Below are 14,510 nucleotides of genomic sequence, written 5' to 3'. Positions count from 1 at the left end.
GGGGGGGGGGGGGGGGATGGTTCTGCCCCCTGCAGTGGCAGCACCCCTCCACCCCCTCAGGAAAGAGTTGAATTGGATCAGGTTCTGCCTCCAAGCTGGGGCAGCACCAGGCCCACTAGCACTCTGCCTGGGCAGCCTTGAGAGGCGGCACCATCACTGCAGAGAGAAGTTCCAGGTCCCCCACAGCTCAGGGGCTGCTCAGCCCACCGGCAGCTTGCCCCCTGGGTCCAGGAGAGGCAGGCAGGCTCTGCCAGAAAAAAAAAAAAAGGATTGGGCCCCTTGCCGCTTCTGTCTTCAGCAGGCCCCTGTGACCAGCAGGATGCCTTGGGCCACCTGGGAACAGTGCGGGAAGGCAGCAGGAAGGCGTTTGGGTTTGTTGGTGGCTGGAAAAGGTAGCGGGGACAGTGCACAGGGCATGAGTCTGCCCAGGTAGGCTTCTAGCTGGCTGGGTGCTGCCCCAGCTTGGAGGCACCCGATCCAGTGATTCCATGACCTTGCTTGGGCTCCCAGCTCCCCGTGCACTGTCCCCACCACCTTCTCCAGTTGCCAGCACACTTGTCTTGCCCCTGGGGCAGCACAGAGAGGTGGCAGGAGGGTGGCTGGGTATGCTGGCAGCCGGAGAAGGTGGCGGGATTGGGGAACAGTGCATAGTGTGCTGGAAGCCCAGGCAGGCTAGGGGAAGTGTTGGATTGGGTACTTCCAACCTGCCTCGCCAGCTAGCAGCCCACCCGGACTTCCAGCATGCCATGCACCATCCTCACCACCTTCTCCAGCTGCCAGCAAACCCAGCCACTTTTCCGTACTGCCCCAGGGGCAAGCCAGACCATTCCTGGGCAGCCCCAGGCATCCTGCCAGCCACTGGCACAGCCACTGCTGAAGACAGAAGCAGTGAGGGGTCTAATCCTTTTTTTCTGCAGAGCTTGCCCACCTCTGCCACGGCTGGGGGCCGAGCTAACAGCTGCATTGTTGCAATTTGCAAACTAAGCTACATCGGGAGTTTGCAGCGATGCAAACTCATTTTAAACCTCCCAGACTCTTGCATATGTACACTGTGACATCATTAAGTCACACAGTGACATTTTTGTCACATGTGCATATTAATGGTATTACGTGTACAAGCACCCTTTACTCCTAGTGGCATTAAAATAGACCTTCCAAAAGGAACTGTGCTAGTCAGACACATCCAGAGATTCATTTTCACATTTATATCTTTCTGAGAAGAAAATTATCAGCTTTCTCCCAGACCATCACAAATGGAGATGTTTTGCAACATATCTGGAAGGTCAATCAGTCTGTGCCATTCTGGACCAAGATGGACAGCAACTTCCAGAGTCCCAGAGACCTCAGAGAAAATGCCCTGCCAGCCTTCCCCTCCTCCTTCATAAGCAAATAGGGTCCAGCTCAGATGCATCTGAAGACATCTTGTATCCGAGGGTATAATAAAAGCTAAGAGAAGGGAACAGTCAGGATCAAATTAACTAATATTAAAGTTACTTCAGAACAAAAGTAAGAGAACTAAGGGAACAGAGGACTGGTGATATCAGGTCTATTTAAAAAGAAGATAGTAGGGTTGAAGTGGTGTTGTGACCGTGATGAGCCAGGGAATATTCAAAAAGCGAGGTTATTTTGGTAACATCTCGTATTGGACCAAGTGTACCAATAAAAGAAAACCCAATTAAATATATTACTAAAAAAACTTTGCTTCTCTTAAAAAGAAAAAGCAGGTAAGAGGCAGATTACTTGTCTTAACCTCTGTTCCAATTTAGATGCTGAAATCAATCATTAGGGATGACATGGTAGGATGTTTAGATGGAAAATAATTACTAAACAAATAGGGGGTAGATTTCTATGAAAATACATCTTGTTAGTGAAATCTGATTGAATTCTGTAAAAAGATGATGAAGGAAATAGCTAATGGAAAAGAAGTAGACATAATCTGTCTGGATTTTTAAAAAACATTTGATAAGGTATCACTGAGGAAACTTGTTGATAAAACTAAGATGACAGACTCTGATGATCTGGATTATAATTTGGGCACTGTGAAGGTTGTAGAGAGCAGGTGTTAATAGAGCAAAGTCCTCCTGAACAAAGGAGTGTTGGGGATTGGGACCTAGTACAATCAGATAAGGCATTTGGGAGCTTAGGAAGTTATAGAATACAGTAATAGCAAGTATGTAAAGAACTGCCAAAAGGAGATAGAGCAGGAAAATAGTATAAAACTAGGTTTAACAAAGAGCAACAGTCTAAAGTTGTGTGTGGCTAAGAGTGAATGGCAAAAGGTTATATGGCAGTTAAGAAGTGGCTAGATCCTTTTACTGATCATTTCCAGGCATCTGGAGGTTTTTGTTTTTTGAAAGGTCTAGAATTTCCATCGGGGAAATATAATAGTGAGTGGTGCATTTCAGATGGTCTCTGATGACACATGCTTTCAGCCTTACCTATTTTATAATCAAAAGGTCTGTTTGAGAATAGACTTCTGTGCAGGTGATAAACCACTTTCTCCTATACCTGCTCCTTCTTTTTTCTGAAAATTCCTCTCCTGCTTTGCTTTTCCATCAGAAAAAGCAAAAATTGTTGTTTCAGTACAATTGGATATCTGAAAAAGACTGTAAACCCAGGAAATGTCTGGCAGATTTTCCGTTCCTCCCAGCCAGCTGACCTATATTCAGAAATCCCAGCAGTCTATCTCTACATTCCTCTTCTGGGACCCACCCTGCCTCTGCACTCCAGAAGAGCTGATGTGCACAGCCTTCTGTTAGAACAACCAGGGAATCTGGTTTGTTGGCGGTACAAGCCAGGACCCTGGCTTCCATTGCACAGACTCTACCACAAACTATGTGCATGGCCCAAGGAATGGCTGTTAGGGTCAGATTTTAAAATATATTAAGGTGTTTAACTTTTCTTCAAACCAACATCCAGGAAAAAGCCAAATCTCCTTAATGACTACTTTGCATTGGTCTTCCATCAGCCCAATGGGATCACCCTGTCTGACTAGATGCAGGATCACCAGGGGAAGGGTGAACATACGCCCTTCATTGGCACTGATCTTGTGAGGGAACACTATGAGAAGCTGGGGATCTACAAATCAGCCAGCCCAGACAGAATAAACCCAGGAGTGCTAAAGGAACTGGCTGACATCATAGCGTGGCCAATGGCGAGGATATTCGAGAACTCGTGGTGCTCGAGTGAGGTGCCTGAAGATGGAAGCAGGCCAATGTGGTGCCCATCTTCAAGAAAAGGAGGAAGGAAGACCCAAGGAACTACAAGTCAATCAGTTTGACCTCAATCCCTGGAAAGGTCTTGCAAAAAATCATCAAAGAAACCATTAACAACAGGCTAATAGAAGGTAACATTCTGAGAGATAGCCAACACTGCTTCATTGCAGGTAGATCTTGTCTGACCAATCTCCTTTCCTTCTATGATCAGGTGACACATCACCTAGACAAAGGAGAAGAGGTAGATATCATATTTTTGGACTTCAAGACAGCCTTTGACCTGGTGTCCCATGATGTCCTTATGAAAAAATTGGGGAATTGCAGCCTCGACAATTTCACGGTCCGATGGCTGGGGAATTGGCTCCATGGACGGACTCAGAGAGTGATAGTTGATGGAACCAAATCAACATGGCACTTGGTGACCAGTGGTGTCCCCAGGGCTCCGTCCTCAGATCTGTACTCCTCAACATGTTTATAAACGATCTGGATTCTGGTGTCAGAAACAGACTGGCTAAATTCACTGACAACACCAAACTATGGGGAAATGCAGTTACCCTAGAGGATAGGCTGGCAATCCAGGCCAACCTCAACAGGCTTACAGGGTGGGCAGATCAAAATCTGATGGCATTCAACACTGAGAAATGCAAGGTGCTTCACCTCTGGAGAAAAAGTCCACAACACATTTATAGGCTCAGCAGTCCTACGCTCTCTAGAGCCACAACCAAAAGAGACTTGTGGGTCATGAATGACTACAAGATGAACATGAACCATCAGTGCAATGCTGCAGCCAGCAAAGCAAACACAAAACTCTGGCTTGCATTTACCAATGCATCTCAAGCAAGACCGAGGAAATCATCCTTCAACTTTACTCAGCCTTGGTGAGACCACAACTGGAATGCTGAGTCCAGAGGAGAGCCACATGAATTATTAGAGGACAAGAGAGCAGGCCTTATGAAGAGAAGCTGAGACATGGGACTCTTCAGCCTGGAAAAGTGTAGGCTCAGGGGTGACTTGGTGGCAGCCTATAAGTACATCAGGAACTGGGAGAACAACTGTTCATTAGGGCATCCCATGGAAAGATAAGTTCCAGTGGTCACAAACTCCTGGAAGACCATTTTAGGCTGGACATAGGGAAAAAAATTCTTTACTGTCTGAGTCCCCAGGGCCTTCATTCTCATGGGGGATTTCAGTTACTCTGACATCTGCTGAGAGAGCAATACAGCAGTGTACAGGCAATCCAAGAGTTTTTTTGGAGTGTGTTGGGGACTGTGGTGGGCCAGTAGGGGTGCTCCTGCATTGAGCCACCCACCTCACTGTGCCCAACCACCTTCCAAGCTCTGAGTGCCTCCCTGGGGGTGCCTCATGTCCGACCGACCCCCTTCCTGGAGTACAACCACAAGCCTGTGGGTAATGCTGCCACCACCCAAAGTCTGGACTGATCTGGGACCGGAGCTGTCTAGTAGTCCTTGAGGGTACTTAACCCACTACAAGAACTTGGGGTGCTTCCCTCAGTGAAGCACAAATAGTGGTCTCCCCTAGTCAGCTGAACCAAGGGAACCCCAAGACATAATCAAGACCCTCTCCCAATAAGTCTCCCACACTAGGTACAAAGGAGAACTTTATTGGTTACAAGGAGTAGGTTTGGAATAGGTACAAGGTAGAGCAATATCAGAGAAATACCTTAGAGCAAACAGTGGCATGGTAGCCTTTGATCACGCATCTGAGTTACTGCAAGCTATATATCTAGTTAGATCTCAGGTAGCTTACTCACAAGTATCATCCAGATGCAGCTAGAGATTCCCTCTGGAGGTAAACAGTTCATTGATCATGAGTTTCAAGAGGGAGAGAGAGTTTCAGATGGTCCAGCTTCTCTCTGATGGCCTTCATCATGGCTACTGCCCCTCCTCCTAGGCAGTCCTTCATTTATATAGCACTTATGACCTCATTTACCTCATCCAATGAAGATCATCAACTATTAGCTGCCGGCCAACCAACTTGAAATGCATCACTGATTGCTAGGTAGACTGGCAGGGCCTTTAGCCCCCTTCCCAGTCAGAATGACATTGCTTAGAACAATAGGGAGCTTAAGCCCCTGACCCAGGTATGTGATGCCAATCATGTAGGCAGAGGGAACAGGTTTTCCCCCTCCCTCAGGAATGTATCCAGCTCATTTTACAACTTAGGGTTACCTGAAGCAGATAGGACCAGAAGAGTCTGCCATCTGCAGTGACCATGGTAACCTAATTGTCAGATAGCAGAGTTTGGGGAAGAGACAGAGATGGTATTCTGCCACAGGGACAGCTTCCTGGTGCAAGTGCTGGAGAGGCCAGCTGGAGGCTGTGCTCTTCTTGACCTGCTGCTCAGAGGAAGACTTGGTGGTAGTAGTAGTGGATGAAAACTTGGACAGCAGTGACCATGATATGATTGAGTTCAGGATCCTGAGAAAGGAAGGAAGGAGAGCAGCAGAGTACAGACCTTGGACTTCAGAAAAGCAGACTTCGATTATCTCAGGGAACTGATTGGCAAGATCCCCTTGGGAGGCCGGTCTGAGGGGGAAAGGAATCCAAGAAATTTGTCTGTTCTTTAAAGAAACCTTACTGAGGATATGAGGCCAAACCATCCAAGAGTGCAGGAAGACTAGAAAGTATGGCAGAAGACCAGCTTGGTTTAGGAGGGAACTCTTCAGCAAGCTAAAACACAAAAAGGAAGCTTATAAGAAGTGGCACCTTGAATGAATAAATAGGAAGGAGTATAAGAGTATTATGAGTATTAGAGTATTATGCTCAGGCATTCAGGGATAAAGTCAGGAAGGCCAAAGAACAATTGGAGTTACAGCTAGCAAGGGACGTGAAGGGGAACAAGAAGGGTTTCTACAATTACGTCAGTAACAAGAAGAAAATCAGGGAAAGTGTGGGTCCCTAGTGACAGATGATGCAGAAAAGGCTGAAGTACTCGATACCTTTTTCACCTCAGTCTTCACAGGCAAGGTCAGCTCCCAGAGCACTTGGCAGCACAGTTTGGGGAGAAGGTGAGCAGCCAACAGTGATGAAAGAACAGGTCAGGGCCTATACAGAGTAGCTGGACATATACAAGTCCATGGGGCCAGGTGCAATGCATCTGAGGGTACTGTAGGAGCTGGCTGATGTAACTGCAGAGCCACTGACCATTATCCTTGAAAACTGGATGACTTCCTTAGGTTGCTTATGAGAATGTTGTGGGAGACCATGTTAAAACCCTTACTAAAATCAAGGTATACCACATACACTGGTCTCCCTGCATCCACAGAGCCAGTCATCTCATCATAGAAGGCAATTAGGTTGGTCAGATATGACTTCTGTTTGGTGAATCCATGCTGATTGTTCTCCTGCAAGTGTGCGCAGCCTGTGCCCTGCCAGAAGAGGCCATAGGTGGCCGCCAACATCCTCCTTTTGCCAGCCCGCATCATGCACAGCCCAGGAGATACAACAAAAGCCCCAGGGCTGCTGGCTTCTTGCTGTTCGGGCCTCAATAGTCTCAGCTGCCCCCAGAATCAAAAACGACCAAGAAAACCCATTTTGGCCCATTTTGGCCCCCACAACTTCCCCTTTCTCACACACACTTCGAGTACTCCAATTGAAGCAAGGGCCAAAATCTGGGCCTCGGCGTGGCATGCTGAACTCCAAAGGGGGTTCGGCATGCCAAGCCAAGGCCTCAACTTTCTTCCCTGGAGCCTTGCCACTACTCCGTTTGGTTCTGGGGACCATGGCAGCTTCCATGTGTTGTGGTGCAAAAAAAAAAATCCTGGACACAAGCTCACAGGCACACACCCAGACACCAACTTGCACCTCTGTGGCCTCAGAGTCAGGACACTGTCCCTTATGCCACACAAGCAGGCAAATGGCATGCTTTCTCCCACACTGCCTTCCTCTTCACCACAGTCACACCCATAGAATTGCCCACCTGTGGCCCACACTTAAAAAAAAAAAAAAAAAAAAAAAAAATCAACCCTTTCACAGATGGGCCTGTGCCCTGCAAGAAGACGCCATAGGTGGCCGCCAACACCCCCTTTTGCCAGCCAGCATCATGCACAGCCCAGGAGATGCAACAAAGGCTCCAGGGCTGCTGGCTTCTTGCTGCTCGGGCCTCAATAGTCTCAGCTGCCCCCAGAATCAAAAACGACAGAACAAGGAGCAATGGTCTTCAGTTACAGCAAGGGAAGTTTGGTTAGATATTAGGAAAAACTTTCTCACAAGGAGGGTAGCAATACACTGGAACAGGTTACCCAGAAAGGTTGTGGACTCTCCATCTTTGGAGGTTTTTAAAACCCAGGTAGACAAAGCCTTAGCTGGGATGATTTAGTTGGGGATGGTTCTGCTCTGAGAAAGGGGTTGAATTAGATGACCTTCTGATGTTCCTTCCAACCCTAATTTTCTATGATTTTATGATTTAACTCGTATTGGCTGCAATGAAGTTAGGTGTCTAAGCACCTTAAAATACCTGGCCATTAATCTTTCTGGGTGCATCTACGTGGGATGCTAAATGTGCAGTAGACTAATTCTACTGTACATTAGCATGTCATGGCAAAAGCTGTGCTATTCTGCTAGTGCACAATAGAATTAGTCTACTATGCATTAGTATCACTAAAAAAGTGTGTGCCTGGGCTGTTGTGCAGTAGCGCTGGTTAGTGCACATTTTGTACCTGTTATTATGGGTACTCAACTTAATGCATACTAACTGTGGCACATTAATGCACATGTAGATGGACGCTGTGTGTCTCATCACTGTGCTCTGCAGTAAGGGAGTAGCATTACCTTGCCTCATGGGGGTGGTGAGGATGAATGTGTTAAAATTTGTGAGGTGTTCAGATATCAGAGTGATGGGGACTGGGATAGATTCCCAACGCGGCCACTAATTTGCTAGGTGATGTTAGTCAAGAATGCTACTGGGCCTCAGTTTCTGCATATTGTAAAACAGTGATGACTTTTTATTTTCCTCATATTAGGATTGTAAAACAGAACTCACTAGTTTTCATGAGGTTCTTTGAAATCTTTGGGTGAAAGGTGCTATTTTTATAGGCCTTCTATGTTAGTTCCTACATTCCATAGATGCATTGTGTTTTTATTGGTATTCATGGGCAGAACTATTACTACGCATATTGGGTTAAGAATTCAAGTGCCCAAAGTGTGAGGCTAAGATGGCCACCATAACTTGCGTGTATCTATCTTGACTGTATTATTTTAGGAGACTGATAATATAGTTTACAACTTCCCATACCAGTCACTATATATGCCCAAATCTTTAACAGTGGGGAAACAAACTGCAGTCATTTGGGGGGTAACTAATAACAAGACAGAACAGTTGCAGAGACCAATGCTGACTCTGGGCTATTTAATATGTCTGTCTCTGGCTCTTGGCATTGTGTCCCATACATAGATCCACACGTCCTATCAAGTCTGTCTGCCTATCCTCGCCTCTGTGACGTATTGCCATTACTGCAGTCCTGATGGTAAGATCCCAATGTCAGTCATGATTCTGTCACAGATCTGCTAGCCTTGGAGTTCGTCAAAATCCAAAGTCAGCTAAACCCACTCGACTAGGAAGTCATACTGTTGTTAGCAGATACGTATTCATCAGGGCAACAATTCTTTTTAATTTTCTTTCTTTTCTATATACATTTGTTTTTGCTTATGTGTTACTGTAACGGGGAACCCTAGCCCTGTTACTAGAAGGCAGGTCTAGGGTTCAGAAAGACCCCAGACGATGGAGAAGAGAGGGGGTTGTGTAACAGGGAACCCTAGCCTTGTCACTAGAAGATGGGTCAGCCCCTTTAAGGACATAACTTTCTGGCATGGAATGCTGGGAAGGAGAGGGTTAAATACTGAGCCTGGCCAGCTAGTCAGCTGACCAGAAGGGGCAGGTCAGGACTATAAAAAACTCTGGGAAGGAGTGCATCCCAGAGCTCCATGAGAGGCTTGGTGAGCAGTCCAAAGGCTGGAAGAGGGGACTGCGGAAGCCCTGAGAGATGGCAGCCGCCCCAGAAGCTAAAGGTGGGGAGCTGAAGCAGGAACCCGGTGTAAATGTAAGCTGGCATGCAGCTGTCTGAGCACATTTTTTTTATTAGTGGCCGTTATTGCCCATGGATGGGACTGTCCATATTTCTTTTGGTTATTGAATACCCAGTGGTTTGGGTGAGGGTATTAGGGGAAGGAGAAGGCCTCATTTGGGGGCCCACCACAGAGTGGGGACCCTGGTGCCAGTGAGGCTGTGGCTTTTTGGGGTATATAGGCACTGGTACCATAGGGGGTGCACTGAGCCCAGCGCCAGAAGGCACAACACTAAAAGGCCAGGGTAGCCTGGTACACTTGATGTACCATTCTAATTTTTTTTGCGTGTGTGGGAATTAAGTAAGTCCATCCCCTGGCCTTGAACTTCCACCACCCTGGCTGTGGGGCTGGTAGCTAGACCTTTAGGCTAGGAAGACTGTGCTTTAGGCTGAGGGTAGGTTTTAAGGCCTGTGTGCTTGTGAGTGGAGCAGATAAATAGACCAGTACATACAATTGGTTCATGATCTAAATAGACAGCAATAAGGCACTTTATTGTGCAGTCAGTCAAAGAGTCTGACCCTGTACCATTAAAATTCTGGGGAGTTCTGCCACTGCCCTGGATGAAAGAAAGACTGATCCCTAACTGTTCCAGCGAGATTTGGATTTCACAGGAGTGCGAATTAGAACTAACCCTACTGAAATCAGTGGAATCCTTGGAATTATACAGTGTGAGATTGGGCTGGGCCTGATGGTTTTGGTTTTATGATAATGGGTAGTTTAGAATGTGTTTAATTTCTATTGTGAAGGCATGTGTTCCGTGGTAGTGTATGCCTCCAGTACTGCTCAGCATACCATATGGAACTGAAAAGGATATTGCCAGATTTGGGAAGGTTGGTCTAAAAAACTAAGTGTCACCAACAGAACTCCTTTTTAGCATTTATAAAGCCTGCTGCACTGGGATGAACTTGTCCCTGAAAGAAGAGGGAGCCACCGTACTCTCCTCCAGAGGAGGGAAAATGCCTGCCCTGAAGTAAATTGTTAGTCCTGGAATGTAAACCTGAGCTGGGCTTCCAGAAGAAAAGCAGGCTATTCACCGGAGGTTGCGGGACTGTGGGACAGCCCTTGGTTCCAGGAAAGAAACCAACTGCCTGATTGGAAGAACTCTGGTCTGACAGGGATAAGAAGCCAGAGTTTGACAGACTCAGCATTTAGTTTGTTTTGGACTCCCAGAGACAATGTTGTGGTGATGTTTCCTGCTGAGCCAGGGACATTTGCTGTGAATTAACCTTTCAAGTGTCTGGAGGCTACCTTGTTGGATGTCCACAGCTGTGTCATGCCTGCCTTTGTGAAGCCCCAAAATAGCATGGGTTTCCACAGGTCCAGACATTACTGTTTGTGATCCCTGGAATATATAATCCTAGGTTATTGCTGTGCCAGTTTATCATTCTGTATATGATGATCCACAAATGAATTGCATACCATGGGTTCCTTAAGATTTCAATTTTAAAATAAGGCCACTTTCGTCTTCCAACAATACTTGGCTTTATTCCTTCCTAAGGAACATCCACCCCCCCCCACACACACACATACACACCCTCTCTCCCCAGTCTTATTGTAAGCCTGAAGCCATCCTAGTTTCCTCCTGTTTTCCCTATACAGCCGTAAGACCTCTATCATAACTACGGTGCCTCAGGCCAAGCAAGGTTCTGGTGATTCTCTCTGAAAGCATCAGTGTCTGAGTTCTTATTCCACTGATGTGCTGATAGCCAGCAATGCAAAGTACTCCTTGTGCTCCTCAGGGAATGAATAGTCTCTGTAGCTTTCTTCTCTGAGGATCACAGCAACCAGACCAGGATAGAGTTACTAGTGGTCCATTTAGCCTGTATGGTGCCATTTTAAAGAGAGATTATAAAGCCAGATAGCTAAGATGTACATCTGCACAGTAGACAGTGTGGGGAAATAAAATTAATTGTGTATATACACACACCTTCTCTGAAAATAGATTGCTGAGATATGACATGATAGAATTAATAATATTAAACTGGATGAGGAGTAGAATGAAGAACACTCATGAATTATTAGACTTCAATTAACTAAACCAGGGAAATCTATCATTTGTCTTTGTTTTGAACTCCTGAGCTACAGTAAACTGTCAAAGACCTTGGCCTGAGTCTTGTTTTATTTAGTGACAGTGGAAAAGCTTTTAGTTAAATGTATAAAAACCAAAGGTAATTCCATGGAAGTTATTGAACTAGTGTGATACCAAAATTGAGCCCAGTGGCTTTATAATGGAATGAAATGCTGAACGGTTTCCAATGCTGGTCTCTTAAATATTTCTAACATGCAGCATCAGGCAGCAGTGTGGGAATCTAATAATGTTTCATGGTATTCATTTTGCTGGGTAGAAACCTGCATTGGGAAGTACACTTGATTAAGCTGATGTTTGCAGTAGGTTTTTAAATGAATCCAAGTGGCTTTGTGTTATTCCATTTGTCTTAATTTTGTTTCTGCGCTTGAAATGACTTTATCCATATTCTGTTCTTTGCTCTTTCCAGTCTGTTCACTTCTAACCATGCTAAAAGCATGGTATGCTTCAGGGAATTACTTGAAACTGCAGCCTAATAACTCACCATGTCATATTTCTTTAATTTCTACAGGGACAATTCTGTGAGATGCTGAGTGCTCTCCCATTTAAGTTCATGGGAATTAGTCTGATTATTTAAAATTTATACTGCAGGAGTGCTTGGGGCTTCAACAGTGTTTGAGGCCTTCCTGTTCTACTTAAAGTCTTGAACTACCCAGTATCAGGCCAAAGTTTGCTAATAAAAATATTTCAGTTCTCTCTTTCTCCCTCTATAACTGAGAACTTTCAGTTTTCAGAGATTTTTTATTGTGGTGCCCAATGCTAAACAATGCATCCATTTATGTCAACAAATACATGCACAACAATTTGTAATGTTGTGGGTTGGGTTAAACTTTTTTAGACTTGGAGCTAATGTAAGTAGGAAATGACTGCACAGTAACAACCACGCAGTTAGGGGCATGTGTAGACTAGACACACCCAGAGAGGAATGTCAGAGACAGTTACAGAAGGCCTCGTAGCTTGGCCCTGAGTAAAAGCTCCTACACTGTCTTTCTTGGCTGAGTGATGCTGAAAGAAGCTTGGAACTGTGAGTGAAGAAACCATCTCCTATGTTTAAAGAAAAATAACTCAGTAAATTCTTTATAACAGCTTTGTATCAAAGATATGACTCCATCATCAGGTTTTCCTCTTAACTAAAACATCTCATGACCCCAAATTGTTAGCTAGCTATTCAGGCCAAAAAAGACAACTGTAACAGTAACAGCAGCCATTAGTAGGAAGACATTTTTGTTGATATGCTTATCCTCAGGTATAAATGATGTTCCTGCAATGTGTTAAGTGCCCTAAATTAGGACCATAGTAGTGGGAACTGGAAAACATATACTAGATTGCTGATCAGACTGTCTGATAAAATGCATGCTCACAGCCAAGTTACCTAATGTAAGGTAAGGAACAGAGATCTTAGCTTGGCCTCAAACAGGCTTCAGGATTTGTACATGCAGATTTTGCATCTGCGCCTGGTTTTATATTCAGTTTTGTGAACATAGAAATAAGAGCCTACTGTTCTAAGGTAATTTAAATGCTACAATAACTGTTTGTGTCTTTCATTTGTTTTAGGAAGGAGATGTTTGGCCTAATTCTACAGCTGAAATTAATGTGATTTTTAAACCACGAGAAGCCAGATTCTATCAGCAAACAGTCTACTGTGATATCTCAGGTACAGCATTCCTACTTGCACAGTAAGGAAAAGGAATACTCCCCAGTACAAGGCATCCAGTTGTTAGGCCTGTGCGAAGCAGAAAGTATTCACTTCGTATTTGGATTCAGCTGATTCAGAGGGACAGTGATTCGATTCAGTGATTCAAATCACTGTCCCGATTCGATTTGGCTGATTCTGATTCAGAGATTCGGCACCGATTTGAAGATTTGACCATGGACTATAACGGGGAATCACCTAAATACCTATAACTTTGTCATTTTTTTGCAGATGTGGATGAAAAAAAGCAGGGATGGTAGCCCCTTCTGAGGGCGTGAACCCTGCTAAGCTTCAAGGAGATAGGTACAGGGTTGTCTGTTCAAGTATGCCTCAAACTGTTGAAAGCAAAACTCGTATCACCTGTGTGTGTTAAGGCAGAGCGGGATGAAAACAGCTGGGATGGTAGCCCCTCATGTGGGCATGAGGCCTGCCAGGTTTCAGGCAGAGTGGTGCAGGGGTTTCTGTGAAAGTGCACCTCAAGGCTCTGAAAGCAAATTAAAAAACCAAATAGGTGCAGAGTGAGGAGGGTGGCACTCCATCTGCATGTGGATCTTGGTGAAATCCAACAGCAGGATGTTCACCTTCAGGAACACCAGCTGCTCCACAAAACCAGGATCCAAAGAGATGTGGTGGAGTGTCACAACATCACCAGCAATGCTGAACACCCTCTCGCTTGGAACAGTGGTCAGTGAATAGGACAGGTGTTCCCAGGCAACCATGGCCAGATCCTGGCACACCTGGCTGCAGGTTGCCCAATAGGCCAAGGGGTTGCAGTGCAGCGGCTCCACGTCCTCAGTGAGATATGTAGCCACCGAGGCCTTCACACTACCTGCCCTATTGTGGGGTCTGGTGCCTCAGGACCCCAACACTGAAGCCATGCCCTTGGCCCACATTAGCAGCAGCTGTGGTGGAGGAGATTGGCTCCTGGTTGGAGTACTGGCACAGAAAAGTGGATTCCTCTCTTCCTCTTCCCCCTGCCTGTGGCCTTCTGCCTCCCTGATTCTGTTCACCAGCACCTCTGTCCAGTGATTGAGGGTTTTGCTACTGCAGACACTCCCCTTCACCCTCAGGTCAAACATGCCCACCAGAACATGGATCATACTGGACTATAATGGATCCAGCCATTTTTTTTGATGCCCTCCTTCAGCTGCTTCACCAGTGTCTGCACCTCTGGTGAAAGCGGCTTGCCCCAGCCAGAAACATCGATCCCCTGGAACTTCTCCATGTCATTTCTCAAGCTCCTTCACTATAGGGATCACCTGGCATAGGAGGATATCGCCAGCACTGAGCCTCTCTGTGGCCTCAAGGAATGGCTTGAGGACCACCAAAATCTGCAAGATAGTATCTGTCACAGAACAGTCAAGTGCCCTGCACCTGGGAGCAGAAAACAGCTCAGGAGAGACCCCTTAGTGGCAAAAAGAGGCAGGCTTAGC

The 14,510-nt window shown here is 45.8% G+C and overlaps 1 protein-coding gene across 2 annotated transcripts in view; it reads left to right on the top strand.

Moving 5' to 3' along the window:
• HYDIN (HYDIN, axonemal central pair apparatus protein) overlaps nt 1-14,510 on the top strand; it is a 533,466-nt gene that overhangs the window by 159,562 nt on the left and 359,394 nt on the right. For both annotated transcript variants that reach the window (XM_019505831.1, XM_019505830.1), the window contains exon 9: nt 12,939-13,038. In XM_019505831.1, the coding sequence (XP_019361376.1) occupies nt 12,939-13,038 (100 nt within the window). The remainder of the gene's footprint in view (nt 1-12,938; nt 13,039-14,510) is intronic.

This window comes from Gavialis gangeticus, unplaced genomic scaffold (genome assembly GCF_001723915.1).
Source record: "Gavialis gangeticus isolate Ggan-Ray unplaced genomic scaffold, GavGan_comp1, whole genome shotgun sequence".
NCBI classification, from domain to species: domain Eukaryota; kingdom Metazoa; phylum Chordata; order Crocodylia; family Gavialidae; genus Gavialis; species Gavialis gangeticus.
Note: the sequence above shows the minus strand (reverse complement) of the source record. Positions and strands in the feature narration are given on the sequence as shown.